This window comes from Cyphellophora attinorum (assembly GCF_001299255.1).
Source record: "Cyphellophora attinorum strain CBS 131958 chromosome Unknown Contig37, whole genome shotgun sequence".
NCBI lineage: Eukaryota > Fungi > Ascomycota > Eurotiomycetes > Chaetothyriales > Cyphellophoraceae > Cyphellophora > Cyphellophora attinorum.
The window spans coordinates 142524-163885 of NW_017253265.1; the positions used below are offsets into that span (position 1 = coordinate 142524).

A 21362-nucleotide genomic window follows, 5' to 3' on the forward strand; every position below is an offset into this window, starting at 1 on the left:
CAAGATTGGCCTCCGTGCCACAGGATCAGCCTTCGCGCTGCAAGATTGGCTTCATGCCACAGGATCAGCCTTCGTGCTGCAAGATCGGCCTTCGTGCCGCAAGATTGGCTTCGTGCCACAGGATCAGCCTCCGTGCTGCAAGATCGGCCTCGTGCCACAGGATCAGCCTTCGTGCTGCAAGATCGGCCTTTGTGCCCAAGATTGGCCCTCGCGCCACAAGATCAGGAGAACACCACTCCTATGAATAGCCATCAATGCCACACGAACGTGCTGTCCAAGCATAAGTTGAGGGGCAGCTCATCTGTCGCTTGCAGCCACTCCCAGGGACGCCTGGCGGTGAACCGTGTGGCAGAGGCATATATTGGGAGACTTCGACGGAAGTATCCCCAGAATGGCCCGTCGTCATGATCAGAAACAAAAGGGGCGTCACTCAAACACTGCTTCGTCCTTGTTTGAATACCTGAACAACTCGATGCAACGAGATCTGACGACGCCGAGAATTTTTCATATTGTGACCGGTGCCCCCGCGCCAGTTGACAGACAGCTTGCTGATAGTCGACCGGGGGAGCCCACCGGCTCACACTGAATTTGTTCAACGGCTGTCTAACCCAGCTACGAACACGGATATTTCAAGAGTCCCATTGCAGGAACTGTGCACTCGCGCCGAATGGGTGAAAAAGACGCTGGTGTTAGAAAGCATAACGACACATGCACCCACCCACCAACCGTCCCAGGACCGCTCAAGTGCACAGGATACAACCACCCTAAACCGATACGTGGGTGTTCGGGATTGCGTTTCAGCTCGGATGGCCCGGATTTCTTCGACTTGCTCTGATGACATGGAATGTTTCGCGACTTGCCGACCTATCAAAATGACTCTGCCTGATGTACACATCGGGCCCTTTCACGAGTCTGCTATCGCGTCAGACGTGGTGTGAGAACTGATCACTCCTGCATCACGTTGCGACGCCCCCTTTTCATCATCGCTTGCTGCCTGTGGCAGGGCCATTGGGAAGAGGTGCTGGCAGAGATGTTCTTTGTCAATCCGAAAGACCCTGCGAGCTTGGGGCTTTGTCATCCAACATGACCTCTTCGCGTCTCCCGCTGCCGCAACAAAGGAGCACCAAACATTAACAAAGCCCCCATTGTCGCCTTCCTTCTACCCAGATATATCTCGCCCAGCCCGACCGTCCCCTTGCTTCTCTCCTCCCTAAGCACCTCCATCATAGCCCTCGAGCCCCTCCTTCCCTTTCCCACCCTTCCCTCGCACAGCATCCAAGTATCACCACTACCTGCACTAGGAAGTGAGGTAGACTGCAGGGTATAGCGTATGCTTACCCCGGCCCACTCGACCGCAAAGTCGGCGACGTTGGGTCTGTCAGCACTGGGACGTCCAGAGACTAGGAATGTCTTGGGCGGGTGCTGAGACGTCATTTGTGATACCTCTGGGTCTGGCGTGGGAATGGGTCGGGTCAGGGGAGTGGTGGGTCTGACGGGTCGTGGTGGTGGTCGCTTCCGCGCACTGTGGGTACGATTTCGGTCGTGCTGGACAGGCAGCTGGTAAGTATTAGAACAGCCCTGCTTGACGAGAGATCAAGTTTGCTGCTGCGGGCTGTGCTATTTCGTTTTTCATTGTCATTGCTAGCTTTGTGCTAGGTGGCAGGGAAGACTTTGACCGATAAATATTCACGTGCACTCCATCCTGAATCGCGTGTAAGACCGAAATAGTCGACGACAGAGCGCTCAAGTTCACGCCAATCAGATCAGACACTCTGAAAATGAATCACAATCTTCCATTACGAGTGGTGATAGTTTCTTGGCATTGCGCATGTACCTCAGATATGAAGCGACCAGAAGTCGACCATACCGCCATCGCCCTCAAAGCGTCTTCCTAGGCGGACCTCAACTGTTTTGGCTGCAGTGACCAGCCTGAGCGGACATCCATCTCCCCAAAGCCCTAAAGGCGTCTTCTCTGGTCCTTATTTGTTCTGGCTGATACGTCTGTGTCATCCAGTGGACCATGCTACCGTCACGAATGGCATGCTACGCATCTTCGAGCTTCCGCTTACGAGGAAGACTGTTTGCAACATCAGGAGTGCCTACTCGAGGCACCGGAGTGCTCTCGCGATCGCGATGGACTTCTCTATAGCAAGACAGGTGGTAGTAACGTCCTCCCACGAATATACAGTCTCTCCAGACCCAGTCCTGTACTCCGTCGTCCCATTCGCTTTTAAACGTCTCCTGGTCTATTGGGCAGGGCAGAGACCGCAGTGTCGGATCAGTTGGCGCCCGCACAAAGTCCTGCACCTTCTTTGCAGGAGATGGCGCTGCTGATTCCGTGCCTTCTTCTGCGTCGTCGTATTCTCTGCTGGCGAGCCATTCCCGCTCATCAACATACCAGCTTCTATTCTGACCACGCTTCTCAGCCTCGATCATCCGAGCTTTGGTCTTGAAGTGGGAGTCGAGATGTCGTGCCTTTCTCTCCTTGCCGCTTTCGTCCGAAGTGAAACGCCTGCCGCATGTGCTGCATTGATTTGGTCGAGCTGTGAGGAATGAGGTGATCATCTGTGGGCGGTGGACCTTGAACGACGCTGACGTGAAGCTGACTTCAACGGACATGGGGAAAGCTGGTGGTGTCAGGGCCTGTAGCGGTGTTGGGGCATTTGATACAAGCCCTGCGGCTTTCAATTGGTCGAGCAGCGAGAAGGCAGGAGGGGCAGCGGGAGCTTGTGGTAGGGGCAGAACTGGAGGTGGTGGCAGGACTGGCGGTGTGCCAGTCGCGGCTCTGAGGAGGTCGGCGAGATTTGTGGAATTTAGACCTGCTGGGAGAGCTGGTGGGGGAGGCGGAGGAACGGGCAGGAGTGCAGCTGCAATTGCTGCTTGTTTCTTCTTTTCTAGTTGTCCGTCTATGGACTGACGGATCGAGAGCAAATCGGAGGGAGAGGCTCCGTTGCTGTCCAATATCTCCTTGAGCGTTTGTAGAGTTGTGAGACGCTTCTGTGCAGGTATGTCCATAGGGTGGGTCGCACACTCGATCTTTGCATCTGTGGTAAGGTCATCGATGTCGCGGTGCAGGGCTGTGAGATCGACGGTAGGTGCTGGAGGTGGAGGCAACGGCTGTGGAGTTGGCGGTAGATGGTTGATAGGAGGCGGAGGGTATCTCTGTGGAACGGCGGGCGGTGGAGGGTAGCCAGGATGCTGGTGTTGTGTTAGCTTGTGGTCGATCGACGCTGACGTACTCCATACCTGTGCTTGGGACGGCGCCTTTGCGGCAGCTGTTGTGGAGGGGTTGGTGTGTCTCGCTGTGGGTGGAATTGTGGCATTCGAGGTTGTGGAGGTGGAGGGTATCGTTGCGGATTGCTTGCCCGCAGCTTGTTGAGATTATCAACGATGGTCTGAGTAGCCGAAAGCTGAAAGACTGGCTGCGTGCTGGTGCTGCCAGGCACAGGTTCGCGCCACGTTCTCAGCATCTCCTCGAGTTTCCGCCGGACGTTGTCGTCAACCTGACTGAATGCGCCCATGAAGACGCCATACAAGTTCCGCCCAAAGTAGATGGTGTACGGGCTTCCCACATTCTTGCTGATACTGTCAAGCAGATACAATGCGGGCAGTTTCCGGCCAGGAGGCGCCCGATTGATATGATTGACGAGGCATCTTGAGATTGATTCTGCTGCCGCGACTGCTTCTTTTGCAATCAACGTGAGATTCGAGATGGCATAGCGATCGTTCGTCGTCAACTCTTCCAGCGCGATTCTGAAGTCCTCCTCGATCCCATCACTCATGTTGAGGAGGGGCACGTGGCCGCAGCAACTGTGATGAGGCACACCAGCGCTGGGCTTTGGTTTTGGAAGGTATGTTGGTTACGTGAGAGTAAGGGATGTCAATCAGGAGGAGATGCGAAGGTCAAACATGGGAACTACTCATATTCTAGCTGCCTGCCCTCCGCGTGAGTCACAGCAAAAGAAGTGAAGAAGCTGAAGTGCAAGTGTTTTGGGAAAGATGAATGTAGGTTGGAGTGAAGTAAGGTACGGAGTTAGCCACATACATCCGTGGGCAGTAGCTTCCATGTTGACGACAACCGATCAAGTGCCACTAAGGTACATACAAGATAGCAACAGCTTTGGCTGCTCGCTTCGAAGGTCATCGTCCCAGTGATCTTGACACTCTTATTTGCGAGGAACCAGATGGATCCTCCGTCTATGCTTTCCGGTGATGATAGAGTCAAGGAGCGTTGAGGCGGACTTCAATCACAAACGAAATGTAGCCACAGTGCCGATCTGAAAGATGACGGACCTGTTCGAAGTCCTCCCTGGCTTCGACATTACAAACTACCGCCACTTGATGCACTCTTTGACACGGGAGAACATCACTGTCGCGGAGCTTGTCTCTCTGGAACCAGCAGAAATAGCTCGCCGTTGTCCATTACCGCTACTCGATGTACAGAGGCTTGTCGCGAACGTCATTGGACGCCTGCACAGCGACCTCAACATGATCACGAAGCCGCAATCTAGCAGCGACTTGCTGCCCACCGCCAGCGATGCGAAGTCTAAGAGCCTATCATCCAGTGCAGCCAAATTCATTTCAACGCTTGATCCTGACATCGATGCTGCCCTTGGCGGAGGATTCCCGACCGGGTTCGTTTCCGAGGTCGTGGGCGAAAGGTGCGTTTCAGAGTATGAATGATGGTCGACATCTAACACTTCCCAGTGCTGCTGGCAAGACACAGATTCTGTACGGACTGCTATTGTCTGCACAGCTTCCAGAGCCCCAGGGACTGGGTAAAGCCGTTGTGTACATCAGCACAGAGGACGAACTCTACACCAAGCGCCTCGTCCAGATCCTGACGTCGAGTCCGGTCTACCAAGGGCTGCCCGCTCATCAGAAGCCGTCCCTGGACAATGTGTATACCATCAAAGCCACCAATTTCGATCGACTGATGCACATCCTCGAGTTCCAGATTCCCCACTTCCTGAGAAAGAGCAAATTCGGTCTCTTGGTCCTCGACTCCGCTGCCGCAGCACTCCACGGCGGCGACCGCATGGGCGACGCTGCAGTCGCACTTGGGGCTCGAGCCAGCGAACTCGGCAGACTGGGCCAGGCTCTACACAACATCGCAATGGAGAAGAACATTGCTGTAGTGTGCTCAAACCAGGTCCGGGACCGCTTTACCGAGAGCATCATTCCCACTCAGGACATCATGCGCTCCTCGCCCTCGGAAACGCCCTCAACACAATCAACCTCAGCTCAGCGCGACGCACGCAACACTATCATGTCTCTCGACCACCAACAGCGCTTCTTCACAGGTTGGGGTGACAAGCCGGTCGATCAGCTACACGATCTCAAGACACCTGCGCTCGGTCCGGCCTGGGCATCACAAGTCGACGCCAGAATCGTGCTCAAATTCGGAGATGGTCCGTCTAGCAGCAAAGATGATGAAGCTATTAGGCGCCGCTTCATCAACGTCGTCTACGCCCCCTGGACCGGTCCCAAAGTGCGATCCACCGAGTTCACCATCGAGGCTGGAGGTCTGGTTGCGAGAAAGCAGGACAAGAAGCAACAGGAAATTGAGGAGCTGTTGGATGATAGTCTCTGGAAGGATGACGAAGAAGATCAGGAGTTCCCATAAAGGAACATCTTGGTCCATGAAATGACACTTGTTGATAGGCTGCTGTTGGCAGACCACACATGCAAGGTCATCAAACCCGCAGAGACAGCTGATGTTAATGGCAAACTCGTTATCAGGCCGGCTGAGCCACCAGGAAAAAGGACAACATGCGTGTTCTTTGATCGCTCTGGCGTACCAGATATCTAGTAGCTGCAGCGAGGAACTCTATTTCCCCGAACAATCATGTCGGCTCGCCCTGCTCGCCCTTGACCTGTACCGCTCCCACTGACTCCGCATTCTCCCTTGCTGTAGCCTTCGACTCCTCTGCTCCAGTTCGAGCTTCCCCTTCTTGCCCTCCCTCACCCTCCTCCTCAAAAACAAACCCCTCACTCCTCCCCACCAAACTCCGATAATAATCCACCAGCACCTCCGGCCGGGGCACAATCCTCCACTCCACCCTCGTCAAAAACTCCAACTCCAGCAACGCCAACTCATTCAGACTCACCCCGCCGACCCGTGCATACGTCTTGTTTGTCCAGAAAGAATCACTCAACCCCTTGGACGCCACCGTCGCACTCGAGATCAAAAATCGATGCACTGTTAGACTCGTTATGGTGAACGCCGGGTAGAGCGCGCACAAGCGGTCGATGTAGTAGACCATGCTGAGCAAAATGGGTGGGGAGAGGGTAGCGTGAGTGGTGAGGCGCTGAAGGTAGTCTTGGACACTTATCCCGGGCGGAGCGCGGGAGTGGAAGCGAGTGAGGTGGCCGTCTTTAAGCGGAATAGCGTCGTTGTAGGAGATTAGCTCAAGAAGCATGGCGGCGATCAGCTGGACGAGGTCGGTCGTGGGGCAGTGCTCGTAGTTGAGAGGCACGCGTTTACGTGCTGGCGTCTCCGGACGTGGCTTCTTTGACGAGGAGGGGGATGTTGTTGGGTCGTGTATTGTATCATTGTTGTTGGTAGTATTATTGCTGTCTGTGAGGGTGGTGGATGTGCTGAAGTTCTGCGCGAGCGCGTCGGCAGCGGACTTGGGAGCGCCGGTCGTTATGGAGGTTGATGACATCGGGTCTTCATTTGTGGAGGAGGTGGTGCCGCTGCTGCTGCTGCTGTCAACTTCACGGAGCGAGAGCGACGAGTCCGAGGCATGCCGCTTGATGGCGAGTGATGTGACGGAGCGGGCGGGCTCACGGGTTTCGCGCCGTGGCTGCTGGTGTGTAGACTGTGGCTGTTGAGAGGTCGCAGGTTGCGATTGCTGCTGCTGCCGCGGCGGCGCAGCCTCGGGGTGGTCCGTCCTCGCGGCGGAGACAGCTGCGGCGGCGGTCGCGGATGCCGCAGATGAGTGTGCCGTGGTCGGCGCCGCAGCTTTAGGTAGTGAAGATTTCGCTGCTCTCTGCAGTCTCGGCGACTCTTTTATTGAACCTGGAGGAGGACTCGCGCCGACACCGCGATCGATATAGACGACAGCTCTGCTTCTTACGCTCTTTAGCGAGCGGCCGCTAGGACTCTTATGCAGGATTAATGTGGGCGAGTACGGCGCCTCACGAGGTGACACCGCCGAATAGGGACTCAGTGTGAGCATGGCGATCCATTATTGTGAGTCGCGGGCGGTAGTTATGTATCGTTGTCTATCCCTGGGGTCGGATATATGTCGGATTCTTAGTGTAGGTAGGATTGTCTATGGGGAGCCCAGTGTCATGAAGAAATCCGATCTTCGCAAGCGAGCGGCAGCACGTGGGGTCAGTCTGTGGCTTCAATGGAGCGGAAACCTTTTCCACGCTATGAGGATCTAAACTTTCTATCTCCGCCAAACCTCAGCATTAACCTGAAGTTCAACCCGCAGACACAGAGGTTCTGCTCCTCGACCTTCCGCAGTCTAGACTAGCAGAACTATGATCCGAACGATTCAAGCGTACGGCTGGGGGCACGGAAACAGCGGCAATGGAAGGACGACGCCGAGACTGCGCCTCGTTGAAAATGCTTTGTACATCTATCTGATATGCTCAGTCGTCATGCATCGATGTTTCCCATAACTGCGATCGTGAGAAAGGATGCTGGTATGATGCTGGTCTCTCCAAAGGTCTTCTCATACTCCGCTGCTCGAGCTACAAGTGTCTCGAAGTAGACAGTTCGCCGAGTCTGCCCGCTCATTGAATGCACGCATAAAAGCCGTTGCCCGTCGTAGTAGCTGCTTGGAAATTGGTATCGCTGTTGTACAGGTCGTTGTCGTTCGTTAGTCATGGCGGAACTCATACCACATCAAAAGCACTGACTGCCGTCCCGCTCCCACACTGCTAGCAGTCGTGCATCATTGATCACAGTTTTAAGGTGGTCTCTCAGTCCGGATAATAAACGCCGCTCGTAGTCATCACTTCTTCCCTTTCCGTTCAACCTCATTCATGAATCCCGTCGCCGTGCGAAAGCTGACATGTCTGCCCTCTTCAGGTTGTGTGAGATTGCCAGCATGCAGCACCAAGAATTTCCGATATTTGCAGGCTTCAGCTATGGTGAAGGCCAGAAAGTGCTCGGTCAAGAACTCGTCTCGCTTCTGAACGTCTTTGATCTCCACACTTGCTATTACACTGTGATCATACTCATTCTCAAATTCAGGGAACGTTATGAGACGTGACTTCGACGCAAGTGCATCGAATGTCCCAACGTCAGTGAATCCTGGTACTGTGACATCGACTGGCGAGAGTTGTTGGACAATCTGTACCATCTCCACAAACATTCCCGCCTCATCAGACTTGCCCTCCATAGCCAAGGCCATCATACGTTTCTGAAGCCAGTCGTGGATGTTGGGTCGTAGCATCAATTTGTATTGTGTTGCACTGCGATCTTTGTAAGTGCGCCAATACCACTTGAGGAAAGTCAATGCCACTGCTGGCGTAGAGACAAAGACTTCTTCGGGTACAAACGTCGCAGCGCCACGTGGGAACAGAAGGCTGGCACCATAATGCGGCTTGCCAGCTGCAACTGGCTGCGTCCACGACACATTGTAGCAAACAACATCTTCACGATGAAGAGCTCTCCCCATTCCTTTGAGGGTCGCAAATGAAGGTTCGCTGTCATGAAACAAGAGCAGCTTAGGTCCCTTCAGAGTCGTGAAATCTTCGAACTCTGCCCAGTCTTGGAAACCACACACAAGACGAGGCTTAGTATACTTCTCTGCCCATGCCGTCAAAGCTGCTGCCTGGATCTCAAATTGAGCAGGAAATCCAACGAAGACCGCACATGGTTTCTCCAGTTCACTCGCAGCAGACTTCGAAGTCTTGGCCAACATCCCGGCAAGTAACTCGTTCCAGTCCAGATCCAGATCGGGCGACCAGTCGGTCCTTAGCTTCGCTGGTTCTGTCTGCTCGACCCCTGTGGGCTTTCCACGTTGCAGGAATGGAACATCCACAAAAGGCTTGGCTGGCTCTCGGATCACGTCTGTCTGCTCAACATTGCTCTCTGACTGCTCAGGTCGCTTCAAGGCTCGACTACGCAGTCGTGGATCTTCAGCCTTGATTTTGATCGGCTCAGGTCTCAGTACTGGCTTCATCTGATGGTTATCCCCCACAGCTGACATCGACTGTCTCCTCTGAGCCGTGTCGGTGATTGGTCTCGAGAACTCTTCGTCGATTGCGGCGGGTTGGCGTGGAGCGTCCTCCGGGTCGGCCTTGATGGATGTGCTCAGACGCCGAAGATCGCGCTCGTCCATTGTCTGTGATCTTAATGGTGCTCGAGGTCTTGTCGCCTCAGTAGCAGGCGGAGGCACGTACTCAGGTTCATGACTAAAGAAACACTGATCTCCGTATTTACAACTGCCAAATCGTATCTGCCGGAAGCACAGCTTTCGTCCTTTGGCGTCACAAGGTTCATTAGTTGCAGGAAGTGATGCTATTGTACCCGGGCGCAATTTGAAGGCCTTCACGCTCAGGTTCAGCGAAGGGTCGGGCTGTCGATATCCATTCCTTGCCAGCCATGAGGATGATCTGGCGAATGAAGTACAAATGCCAGGGGAGTCGTGCTGTTCAGTATCCACACCGCAGATAGATCGTGCGGAATGAGATAGCCGTGGGCAAGCTCCTCGCAAACCTTGGCTGTATCATCAAATGGAATAACTCCCGCGGTATGGTGATTGGAGTGGATAAAATCCAGTGCTCGCGTCTGATATTCGATTGGATTTAAGACGTCACCCTGAGCGAAGTGCACCTCGACTACGGAGGCATCGTGGTTGCGCTTGTAGTTGATCAGTGCAGCCCGCACGATGGTCGGATAACCTGCTAGCTTGACGGGACCGATATTGTAATCACCCAACGATAAGTGCACGACCACTTCGTCTGCCGCCCAAGAGCGACCATTCTTGCCCCGCATTGTTGGTATTGCTTCCTGAGCAGGCGCGTGATGTGTCGGCGCCTGAGCAGTAACAGCCTGTGGTTGCTTGGGCTGTGTAGCCATCAGCAACGACCGATCGCCGTGTATCTGGGGGCTGTGGCGCGAGTCGTTTTCAAGAGCTCCGGTCTGACGATTTGCTTGAGGGCTGGCGGCCGTGGCCTGTGGCGACTCACGTACAGAATTACGGTCCTTGCTCAGTTTGTCAGGGTCAACGTCTGCAGATTGGAAGGGCGTTGGGACCGCCTCTGCAATGCGATCTAGTGGTCGTCTAGCTGTCTCGTCGCACTGATTCAGACCATTGAGCTTTGGCTTTGTGAGTAGAGTGCGTGTGAACGTAGGTAGCTCAGAATGCTCGGGCGGCGCCATGTCTGCAGGACTGTCTTTGGCGTCGGCGCCGATGGGGAAAGCCACAACCTCTTGTTCAGGGTAGAACATTGCCTGACTGTCGGGGGACTGGCTGCGAGACTGTAATGGACTACGTGCACCGACCATCTTGAGATTGGGATCGTCAGGATCAACGGGTGGCTCTTGCGCAGCCTTCTTCTTCGCATTTCCCCAATGTTGCAGATTTCGGAATCTTTTCGTATGGTCCATGACGCCAGGCTCGCTAGGTTTCTTCTGCTGTAGGGGCTTGGATGTCGCCGAAGGCTTCGAAGCCAAACTCACTGACTTCTTTGCTAGCGACGGCCCTTGTGGCTTTGGCTTGGAGGCATTGAAGGTTGATATCTTGAGTGTCGCGCTGGGTTTGGCTTTGAGAGTGGTCGAGGATGCGATATAGTCCGATCTCGGTCGGACAGGCTTCAGGGGTTGGATGGGTCTCGGAGCAGTTGATGTGCCACTCGACAGATTTGTTGATGGCGGTAGTGGAGGCTTCTTCTTTGGCGGCGGCGGCTGAGCGATGTGCTTAGACAGCCGAGGCGGGTCAACTTTCACTCGTTTAGGTGATCGGCCAACAGCAGTGTTGTTGGAGCTGACGCTGACGACACTCTCGGCAGCTTCTGACTCTGCTCTCTCGCGCTGCTCTCTCGCTGCCATAAGAAACTCGACCTTAGCAATATACGCTGCATCGGGAAGTTCACCTTTGGCCTCTTCTTCCCAGTAGGTGGCCAATACTGTTGCGAGATCGTCGAATTGTTCAGCAGGTTCCCAGGTGCAATCCTCTGGTGGGTAGCCTTGCCAAAGGACGAGGTACTTTGTCACAGTCTTGCCATCGACTTCAAAAGGACTCTCTGCGAGTATGCGCTCGACGATGAAGACTTCTTCATCATCCTGGACGGGTCCTGATGCCGTATCGCTTAGACGTCGCTTGGACGAGGACGACACCTCGGCCATGGTCAGCGAGATCAAGGTGGATAGAAGATGTCGAAAGCATGATCTGTGCGAAGTTGAGAGAGAAGATCAATAATCAATTGGTTGCCATCGCGACCTCTGAGGTGAAGTAGTCGCGTTGAATTTAGAAGTCGCGGTGGTGAAGCGGTGTACCTGCCCATGCGACCACCAATCAGCATAAAGCCCGCTTTGATATCAGACCAAACTTATTAAGATCAATTGAAGATCAACTCAACTAAGCGCACGTTGATATGATATACGGCAGCATATCCGACGCCGTTGTTTCATTGTCTGGAAGTTCACCGGACGACGGACAAGGTTCGAAATTGATATGTTGTTGAGGGGTCCGTGCGTCAACCCAGTAAACTATGAATGTGCAGTAATCCCGTGCCTGATGAACGGCCAGTAGCAATACCATCAATGCAAGCTGTACGCATCGTCGAAAAGGCTGAAGTCGCATCATGAAGTGTCATTAGGTCCATCCTCCAAAATCCTTCCCAGTCGTGTCAATCCCGCATCCTGCCACCTGATCTAAGCATCTCCATCGCTTGTCTTCCCATTAAGCTTGACGACACTATCCTCCTCAACGATCGGCGGAAATTTTCCACCCATTGTCTTGATGCTCTCAATGGCCGCCTCAGACGCTTTGCAGGCAAAGCCTTTGATCAACTTGTATTCGTGGACGATGACTCCGCCGGCTTCCCTCATAAGGTCCATTGCTCGGTCGACGTCTGATTGTGGTGCCTCGTTCGGGAATGAGATGAGGAACTGTGACTGTGCCTTGAGGGCGCTGGCAATTGCCAGGAAAATGGCGGCGAGGGACAAGATTTGGAAACGCATGTTGGGTCGTGGTTCGGTGGGCTGTGTTCGTTGGATAGTGAGATAGTGATGTGTTCCGATGAAATGAGTAGTCTGACGATGGATTGTTCGATGCCGTCGTAAGAGCAATGAGCGTAAGAGATGGAGTGTGGTGGATGTGATGGTTGAGTGGTGTAGTGTAAAGAATGTCAAGAACAATTGTCGACGAGCCGCAAGGCAGGCGCATAGGACACCAACGAATGACGTCTTTTGAAGGTTTCTGATTTCCCGACTTTCCGGGGCAACATTCCAGGGCTGTGGGAGCGATCAGCCCCATTCCCACGTGCATTTGTAGTCAGATCATCGTAACTTCGTGACACCTTCTGGTGGACGAACTCAGTATCAATGTTCTCAACAGTTCGCGCCGACGATCGCTTCCGCCTCCGCCTGCATCGCGCCCGCAGCATCCAACTCACCGACGACGAGCTGGTCGAGATCCGCGCCGCCCAGCGGACCTTTGAAGGGGCCTATATCCGGACATCACTATCGCAATTCGCTTTCGCACTGATTGTTCTCAAGATCTTCACGTCGGAGTTCTACAGCATCGGTGCGCTCTACGCTGTCTTTGGGGCTGGTGTGCTTGCGGTCTCGCTCTATCGCCGTGCACAGGGAAACAAGCAGTTCTTCAGTGAAGTTGGAGACGATGGGCTCAACAGGAAGGTGTTCAGGACGAGTGGGAATGTGGTGATCGTTTTGGCGGCGCTTAGTGTGGCCGCCTACGTATCATTATTGATTCTGACATTGCGGTTGGAGACTTGACGGCTTACCAGATGCCGCTCAGAAGCATCTTTTGGCACGCCAGTATTGGAACATGACTTCTGGTCGATCATGCTCAAAAACCACGAATAAGAGACGCTTGGTCAATAGTTCTCCTCGACGAGACCTGTGAACGGTCATATTGCCGAGTTGGTCATCTCCAGGCACTTCGCTCTTCAGCCGTGGGCCATCACGCTCACGACGCTCGTAGTTCTGGTTCGGTCTCCGCTCGCGGTCGCGGTTCTGCTTCGCCTGGCCGACTCGCAATGCACCCCACTCGGTCTCAATACCATTCATACGCTCAACTGCAGCCTCGACATCCTGCAAGCTGTTCATATCGACGAAGATGTAGTGATGATTGCCGGGTTCTTCGGCCTTGTCTGGGTGTGGAGAGATGAGCTTGCTTATGGCAGCAACGTCGAAGCCACTCTCTGTGAACAGCTGGCGGATGGTGCTCTCGCAAGCAGCTTGAGGTTCGATGCGAGGCAGCCCACCAACATAGAGCCGAAATCCTTGAGATTGGGCATTCTGGTTGTATTGCGATTGATCGGTTCGATTCCAGCGGTTGTACGCTGGTGATGATTGAGTGCCGTTCTCTGGACGCCCTATGTTAGCAACACGTCCTCGTGTTCAGATACTCGGAAGGACATACGTGGATAGTCCCTCGTGAAGCGGCTCCCTCCTGTGCCTCCAGTCTGGCTGAAGTCCCTAGTCCGTCGCTCTCCATCACCTTGCTGACGTCTCACGCCTGGATTGACCTTGATCTCCCTTCCAAGCAGTTCCTTGCCATTCATCGCCTCCATCGCACGAGCTGCATCCTCAGCCGTCTCAAAGTCCAAGAAGCAGTATGAAGGATTTCGCTGTGTAAATGGATCAACGCTCATGGACAGACCCGTGGGTGGAAAGCCATTTGCTGTGAACAACTGTTCTACATCCTCTCGCGATGCAGTGTAGAGAAGATTGCCGACCCAAAGACGTGATCCCGAATCCACGCTTGAACTGTTTTCGCCCGTGTTTGAGTTGTTGCGATCCTGTCGAAAGTGCGAGTTTTGCTCAACTCTAGGTGAGTCGTCCTTGACGCGCCAATTGTTCGACTGCTGCGACCGCGCATGCGGCGGCAGGTAGGCCGACCGCTCTGGTGTCTGTTCCGCCATTCGGTGGTGGGTTTGGGTGTGGTGATCGGCGGTGTAGAGGGAGCAACTTTTTTATGGATGGAACTTTGGGATGGCACGTGAGTTGATGGGGCTCCACTTTTGACGGGGCCTGGGTTCCAAGGTTGGCCTTGGCTTCGGTACGCCGGTTGACAGGCTCGACGTGACGGTCAACCATAACTCGCTTTCACGCTTGCATTCTTTCACAATGCCAATTGACGTGTAGTTCAAGTGACTCGGGCATGAAATAGCCTCAACTGTCAACATGCTCGTCCTTTCAAGTGAATACAACAGGCAGCAGCCCAATGCTGAGTCATGCTACTGACAGTGAAGTCTACCACTCTAACTTCGCCTCGATGTGCACTTCAACTGGAAGGGTATAAATAATCGTGTCGCCCTCGTCGAGCTTCAATACTTCTTTCTCTATCTTTGGCGAGGCGAAGGCTATCCAACAGCGACTCTGCTTGCCATATCACGGCAGCATCTGCTGCTGTCTGATGGGGCGAGAACACAAATAGCTCAGTCGAGATTTATATTCCTGGTCGTTCTACAGCATCAAGTACTGGCCATCAGTAGGCTGCTCAGTATGCCGTGTGCGGTAAATTCGCTTCTACTGTTACATCCTTATTACTTCTCCGTGCTATCAAAATTCTGAGCATCCCAAACCAAGCTCTCAATCTTATCCCTACCTTCGCACCCTTGAGCACCCAAACGCTGATCCCTCTCGCAGCGACCGGGAAGACGCCATAGCCAAAGTCATCAATCGCCACTTCACCGTACGCCCAATTCATGATATCCGTCCAAATCTCACCCTTGTGGTTGCTACCGACCAGCATCTTCTTGAGCCTGACCTCCCAACTGCTGTTCACCAGGACAGCCAGTCCTGCGCCGTTACTCCGCGACAGAGCTCCGAATCTGGTCCAGCCGATGCAGTCGGGCTCGTCGAAGTAGTCTTTTTGCTTTCCATATGCGTATCTCTGTCTCGCTGCCACTAATCGGGGCAGCTTACCGCCTGCGGCGAGTGCTCGCGGCTTGGGGCCGTTCATACCCCACATATCTCCGTAGAACACGCAGGGTGTGCCCTCTTGCCTTAGTAGAATCAGAGCATAGGCGTGCGGTACGAACCACGGCTCGACGACGGCTTCCAGGCTCTGTGTTTCTTGGGTATCGTGGTTCGCAACGAACGTCACACTCCTTTGTGGGTGCATTTCGAGTAAGCTCCCGTCGAATATCCTCCTGAGATCGCCGTTCACTGAGCTTTTCGACTTCTTGCTCTCTTTGCTGAAATCGCTGAAGTTGTACACCAGTTGAACGTCGAAAAGAGATATCCTGCCCTTGAATTTGCCAATAACATTGCTCAACGTCAGCGCATTCCACGTCCAGTACTCGCCCACAATCAGGAAGTCTCGGCCGAACTGCTCGTGCAAGTGCTTTTCTAGTTCCACCTGAAACGCCGTGCTGTAGTGCTTCATCGCATCCAGCCGCATGCCAGACAGTCCAAGGGTCGAGGTAAGCCAGATCGACCAATGCAGGAGATCGGCCTTGACTTCTTTATTAGAATGATCAACGTCAGCGAACATGAGGTAGTCGTAGTTTCCGCGCTCGGTGTCAACATCTGTGGCCCATTCTTTGAACTTGTACACGCCTGGCTTGTGCGTATTTGCGTCGTAGTCGATGCCGGTGAAATCCTTGGCCGTCCACCGCTTTCCGGAGTACTTCGACCCGCGTCCGGGAAAGTTGAATTTCGTCCAGGCTTGAATGTCTTTGGGCGCGGTGAGCTCTTTCCGTCGGTCTGCATGGATATCAGCACGCAGCTCAGCATACATTGTCAGACAGCATACCTTCTGGATCACACTTGACCGCCAGAACATCTTCAGTCTCGTCCGCAGCGGCCTTGTGGTTCAAAACAGCATCCCACATCAATCCGATGCCCAACTGCTTCGCAACATTGGCTAGTTCGACCAACTCCTCTTTCGAGCCCCACTTCGTTCTACGACTACCCTTCTGGTCGAATTCTCCCAGATCATACAGATCGTAAATATCGTATCCAGTCCCATCGGGGCGCGACGCTTTGCAGCCTGGCGGCAGCCACACCATCGAAATGCCAATGGTCTTCAAATATGGCAGCATCTTGGCTAACCGCTTCCAGTGCGACTCCGATTGTGACGACGACGTATACCATTCGAAGCCCTGAAACAATGTCTTGTTCTCGGCTGCATTAGAAGGACCTGTTCTAATGGTCAGCATTGCGCAGCGTCCAATGCTGCACGAACGCCTCACCATGGCCATTTTCACGATCACCTCTGACACTCAGCGACCTCCCCCATTGCGACAGCCCAGATATACTCCTCCTCACACTCTCCCGCCGACTGATACCTATCGACGAGGACCTCTTAGTAGTCCCGTTCATCTTGCTCGATTTGCCCGCTTTGCTGGGCGAGTACTCTAACGAATGTGTTCGGATGGGAAGACAACAAAATTTACCTGCCATCATCTCAGAACTCGGGAACAGCGGCAGTACTAGTAGTAGTACCTAGCGGTAGTAGAATACGACAACGTCGCCTCTTGCTCAGCAGCTACTAAATCGAGCATTGCTTCGGACATTTGGCAGCAGACAACAATAGAGAAAGGCCAGTCATCAAAGGGGGATGGGAGTGGTCGATGGAGGGGCGTGAGATTTCTCGCATGTAGTTTCTCTCGTAAGACGAGCGAATCGATACAATCTTAGCCCTTCTAATTTTCTGTTGACATTTTTTAACGACGCAACAGCTCTGAGTAGTCGAGGGACCTGATAAGGCGGCCACACATGTTCCAGCTTGCAACAAGGTGGATTCTCGCGTTTTCTGCTCAAGGAAGGGGGAAGAAGGTCATCCGACGAACGATAGGTAGAAGACAGCAGACGTCACTCCGTAAGCAAGTTTGATTGTTGCTTTGGGGCTTCCCAATTGTCATCATTTCGCGACCACAGCGCGCGTGTGCCTGACGAGAGATCGTGATGGAGCCCTTCGGCCCTCAACACGGAAAGTGAAAAGTTATGCTGAGGATCCACGATCTAAAAGAAAGGTCAACGGGAGAGCTGTATGGACTCGGAGGTACGAGAAAAATTAGTTTCGTCCATGGGTATGCCGCGGCCGGCGGGCCAAAATGTGCCGAGAGCGAGATGGCGTCCGCGTGGGCCGCCCAAAAGATCTTGCATAACTCGTGTCTCCTACAGACAAGGCACATCCGACAAATCGCGGAATCGAGAGAAACAGCTGAGTAATAATGCGGATGTACGAATCTCGACGGCAGGAGCTATTTGGATCTGTCGGTTGCAGCAAGTACACCAGAGAAAAGTAGTGTACTTTACGTTCGTGGCAGCTGGATGCATCAGCAACAAATAACAATGATTGAATACTAAGCAATTGGGTATCTTGATATGCTTCATAAGCCAAGTCTGAACGCTCCATGCCATGCAATGCCTTGACTTCATTTCATCTAGCCATACCGCCAAGGGCTACCGCGTCGACCATCTTCCGTTGTCGACCCAGAAAGCTTCTCGGCTCGGGTGACGCCCGATTCCGCAATGTGACCATTCCACTGCTCGCGATCCGGCGGTTCTGTTCGTACCATGCAGATGTCATGAGATCGAGTTCTCTCCGCAGATTGACGATCACTTTCTTAGCTGCGTCCAAATCGTGTTCTGCTTCAGATTCAGTGGGTGAAGGTGCCCGGACCTCCGGCTCGATGTCCTTTGGTGGAGGAGTTGGCGGCCTCTCCGCTTCTTTCTCCGCCGTAGGAGGTGCGTGAGCCTGGAGCTGCTGGATCAGCTCTGCTTGCTTCTTGATATGGTCTTTCAGTTCGTTGTTCTTCGACCGGCCTTTCTCGAGGGCTATGATGAGCTTCTTTTGAGCTTTCTCCTTCTCGCTTGCTGTGCCGGCTTGGTGCTGGGCGCGCATGGCCGACATAATGGCTCTCAGCTCGTCCTCGGTGATGCCGTCGTCGGTCCTTTCCGACTCACCGTTGACAAGAGCTGCAGTCAGCCGTGCCTCGCTTTCTGCGAAGTCGTCTGCTTTCTCTGATGGCGGAGGAGTGTCTTCGGCCTCTTCTGAGGCGGCGTCGTCCTCCAATGCCTTGGCTGTATCGGAAGCGATGGGCATTTGGCCTTCCTCGTCGCCATTCTGCAAGCGGCTCTGCAAATCTTCGATGGTTTGTTGATGCTTGCGCAGATCTTCTCCGCGATCCTGGTACCGTGCCTCCAGCGTCTGGTAGTCAAACTCAAGTCGTTTCTTCATGTCTGACGTTTCGTTATAGTCCTGCTCGATCATCGACAGCAGCTTTTGCAGCTCTTCATTCTCTCGGCGCAAGTCTGACTTTGCCATTGTGGACGAGTCAGAATCACGCACTTGGCTCTGTAGCTCCGTTACCCTTTGCCTCAGGTTTTGATTCTCTCTTTCCAGGTCGTGACTCGCTTCCAGTTTCTGCTTGTACTTATCGGCAGCGTTAGCTTTTCTCGCCAACTGATCTCTCTCGATCTTGATCTCGTCATAGTCGTCCTGTAGCTTCTGCGTCTTCTCGACTCTGATCTTCAACAGCTCATTCGACTTCCGCAGCTCTTCAATCTCCGCGTCCGCCGAGGACACTCGAGACTCCAGCTGTGCTATGACCGTCTCATTTCGTGCATCACGATTCGTGCCCTCTGCCTTGCCCGCCAGGACAGCAGATAGTCGATCATTAGACTCCTTCAGCTCGTCTTGTGTCTTATCCAAGCTCTCCTGTAGGCGCTCATATCGTGCATATGCCTCGTCTAACTGCTTCTCCACGTCTCGTTTCTCGTGCGCTATCCTTTGGTTGTCTGCCAGTACCCTTCCCAACCGCTCTTCAGCCTCGAAGTCTGAGTGCACGCGTCCATTCCTCGAGGGTGGGGTCTTCGGCGGCGGACTCGACGAGGGAGGTGGCTCTTCGTACGCTGGTCGTTCTGACGCGTCATCTGGCTCAAGTTCACTGGCCTCCTGAGCCGTGCGCATGAGCACTTCCTGTGTAGTGGCATTGAGATCTTGCATCTGCGTAAGGTATTCGATGCGGTCATTGCAGTTGATGGCAGCCACGACAACCAGCTTCAGCAACGCGACAGTATCGTGTAGGGAGGCATGTTGAGCGATGGCCTTGAGGTCAGGGGCGCCGCTCGACAGAGGGAGTCTCTGGCCACAGTCTTCCGCGAGGAACATGGTGAGAGCATCGTTGATGTGCTTCAGATTGTTCCATCGTGGGATCCATTGGTCGGTATTGGCCTCTTCCGGGAGCCTGCCTGGGAAGCTCAGCGCGTCGATTCGTTGTAGGACCTTCCATATCACGTCGCCATCGTTGAGATCACTGATAGTCTGAACATCGCCCGCGACGTCTAGACTGTTGAGCCAGGCAATCAGCCCGGCGGCCGTGTCTTCATCTGTAGTCATGTCTCTGCATGATGCAGCGGGTGTCTGTAGTATATATGGGTTGGAGTTGCACTGCAGGTCGGCGCAATAGCCGATGCATTTACTTGAGACGGCTTGGCGTCGACATCCCTCGTCGGCTATTGCACGCCGGCTTTCTCACCTCCAACCAGCATCGAGTGAATGCGACTATACAAAGGTAGGAATCTCGTCGCTATAATTCGTCCACGTGTCGTCCCATGTTTCATCGTGCTTAGTGGACGACTTCCATAATGACTACGATCTCGTATGCAGAGGTGCAGAAGCACAAGACCAAGGACAGCTGCTGGGTGATACTGTACGGCGAGGTTTGGGACGTGACTGACTTTCTCGAAGAGCACCCAGGTGGCAGCTCAATCATTCTCAAGCTAGCAGGCCAAGACGCGACGACCGAGTATGACCCAGTGCATCCGCCGGGCACGCTCGAGGAGAACCTACCTGGCTCAAAGCGACTGGGACAGATCGATCCGACAACGCTGCCTGAGCCCGTGAAGCCAGCCAAAGAAATCGGCCCAGAGGCAGACCAGGACATCGAGATCCCCATCGAGAACCTCCTGAACCTGGACGAGATAGAAGAGGCAGCCACGAAGAAACTATCAAAGAAAGGATGGGCGTACTACTACTCGGCCGCCGACGACCTACACAGCAAGCACCTCAACAACACAGCATACAGACAAATATTACTGCGTCCTAGAGTGTTCGTGGACTGCTCAAGATGCGACCTCTCAACCACATTCCTGGGTCGCAAGCTCGACCTACCGATCTACGTCTCACCCGCAGCAATGGCACGTCTTGCACATCCGGACGGAGAATGGGGTATCGCGCAAGCATGCAAGAAATACGGCGCCATGCAGATCATCTCGAACAACGCGTCCATGACACCTGAACAGATCGTGAAGGATGCCGGGCCAGATCAAACCTTCGGGTGGCAGCTATACGTGCAAACCGAGCGCAAGAAATCGGAAGCGATGCTGGCGCGAATCAACAAGCTGGACGCCATCAAATTTATATGCTTAACACTCGACGCGCCCGTACCTGGCAAGCGCGAGCACGATGAGCGGAGCAAGAACATCGTCGAGGACACGGATGCAGCAATCAAAGACGCAGGCGGGTCGAAGCTCAAGGGCGGTGGCGGCATCGGGCAATCGCTCTTCTTCGGAACGGATCCCACACTGACCTGGAAGGAGACGTTGCCCTGGCTGAAGAAGCACACTAGTAAACCGATCATTCTGAAGGGCCTTCAGGCACATGAAGATGCGTTCATTGCCGCACAGCACTCCGATCAGGTGAAGGCCATCATCCTCAGCAATCATGGTGGTCGGGCGGCTGACACCGCGCCGCCGGCTGTGCATACACTGCTTGAGATTCGGAAGTACTGTCCAGAAGTCTTCAACAACATTGAGGTCATCGTCGACGGCGGGATCAAGCGCGGTACCGATGTCGTCAAGGCACTGGCACTGGGAGCGAAGGCAGTGGGCGTCGGACGGGCGGCCCTGTTCGGACTAGGCGCAGGCGGCATTGAAGGCGTCGAGCGTGTTCTCGAGATCCTGAAGGCCGAGACTGCTACAGCGATGCGGCTACTGGGTGTCGAATTCGTCAAGGACCTCGGTCCACGGCATATCAACACGAGAGCACTGGAGCGGGATATATATGATGGACCGGCTGGTCTGGAGGGCTTTGGGAATGTCGGGCTTTGGTTAAGTCGAAGTTATAATCCCGATCTAGTCAGCTGAGCGGTGTACAAAGCGGAATTGGGCATGTGTTCGCCAGTGTCTTTCCCGCACCTGGTACGTAGCTAACAATGACAATGAAACGACGGCACAGCCCGCAGCCGCG

General features: G+C 54.0%; 10 protein-coding genes across 10 annotated transcripts; 3 read left to right on the forward strand and 7 right to left on the reverse strand.

The window, feature by feature from the left end:
• Window positions 1–2043: 2043 nt before the first annotated feature.
• AB675_1268 (uncharacterized protein) lies at window positions 2044–3782 on the reverse strand (the record flags this gene model as incomplete). The annotated part of the gene is made up of 2 exons (XM_018141145.1): window positions 2044–3198; window positions 3240–3782. The coding sequence occupies 2 exons, from the start codon at window positions 3780–3782 to the stop codon at window positions 2044–2046; spliced, it is 1698 nt and encodes a 565-aa protein (XP_017995677.1).
• Window positions 3783–4284: 502 nt separating this feature from the next.
• On the forward strand, window positions 4285–5626 carry AB675_1269 (DNA repair protein rhp57; the record flags this gene model as incomplete). The annotated part of the gene is made up of 2 exons (XM_018141146.1): window positions 4285–4661; window positions 4708–5626. 2 exons carry the CDS (start codon window positions 4285–4287, stop codon window positions 5624–5626), a joined length of 1296 nt encoding a protein of 431 aa, XP_017995681.1.
• Window positions 5627–5846: 220 nt separating this feature from the next.
• On the reverse strand, window positions 5847–7184 carry AB675_1270 (Nuc-1 negative regulatory protein preg; the record flags this gene model as incomplete). Its single annotated transcript, XM_018141148.1, has 1 exon — window positions 5847–7184. One exon carries the CDS (start codon window positions 7182–7184, stop codon window positions 5847–5849), a length of 1338 nt encoding a protein of 445 aa, XP_017995710.1.
• Window positions 7185–7970: 786 nt separating this feature from the next.
• On the reverse strand, window positions 7971–9305 carry AB675_1271 (uncharacterized protein; the record flags this gene model as incomplete). Its single annotated transcript, XM_018141149.1, has 1 exon — window positions 7971–9305. The coding sequence occupies one exon, from the start codon at window positions 9303–9305 to the stop codon at window positions 7971–7973; it is 1335 nt and encodes a 444-aa protein (XP_017995644.1).
• A 221-nt stretch (window positions 9306–9526) lies between these two features.
• Window positions 9527–11314, reverse strand: AB675_1272 (uncharacterized protein; the record flags this gene model as incomplete). Its single annotated transcript, XM_018141150.1, has 2 exons — window positions 9527–11094; window positions 11209–11314. 2 exons carry the CDS (start codon window positions 11312–11314, stop codon window positions 9527–9529), a joined length of 1674 nt encoding a protein of 557 aa, XP_017995631.1.
• A 528-nt stretch (window positions 11315–11842) lies between these two features.
• Window positions 11843–12151, reverse strand: AB675_1273 (uncharacterized protein; the record flags this gene model as incomplete). The annotated part of the gene is made up of 1 exon (XM_018141151.1): window positions 11843–12151. The coding sequence occupies one exon, from the start codon at window positions 12149–12151 to the stop codon at window positions 11843–11845; it is 309 nt and encodes a 102-aa protein (XP_017995669.1).
• Window positions 12152–12514: 363 nt separating this feature from the next.
• On the forward strand, window positions 12515–12928 carry AB675_1274 (uncharacterized protein; the record flags this gene model as incomplete). Its single annotated transcript, XM_018141152.1, has 1 exon — window positions 12515–12928. The coding sequence occupies one exon, from the start codon at window positions 12515–12517 to the stop codon at window positions 12926–12928; it is 414 nt and encodes a 137-aa protein (XP_017995641.1).
• A 101-nt stretch (window positions 12929–13029) lies between these two features.
• AB675_1275 (uncharacterized protein) lies at window positions 13030–14079 on the reverse strand (the record flags this gene model as incomplete). Its single annotated transcript, XM_018141153.1, has 3 exons — window positions 13030–13052; window positions 13126–13521; window positions 13578–14079. The coding sequence occupies 3 exons, from the start codon at window positions 14077–14079 to the stop codon at window positions 13030–13032; spliced, it is 921 nt and encodes a 306-aa protein (XP_017995657.1).
• A 3470-nt stretch (window positions 14080–17549) lies between these two features.
• On the reverse strand, window positions 17550–19511 carry AB675_1277 (uncharacterized protein; the record flags this gene model as incomplete). The annotated part of the gene is made up of 1 exon (XM_018141154.1): window positions 17550–19511. The coding sequence occupies one exon, from the start codon at window positions 19509–19511 to the stop codon at window positions 17550–17552; it is 1962 nt and encodes a 653-aa protein (XP_017995724.1).
• Window positions 19512–19759: 248 nt separating this feature from the next.
• Window positions 19760–21259, forward strand: AB675_1278 (Cytochrome b2, mitochondrial; the record flags this gene model as incomplete). Its single annotated transcript, XM_018141155.1, has 1 exon — window positions 19760–21259. One exon carries the CDS (start codon window positions 19760–19762, stop codon window positions 21257–21259), a length of 1500 nt encoding a protein of 499 aa, XP_017995696.1.
• Window positions 21260–21362: the final 103 nt, after the last annotated feature.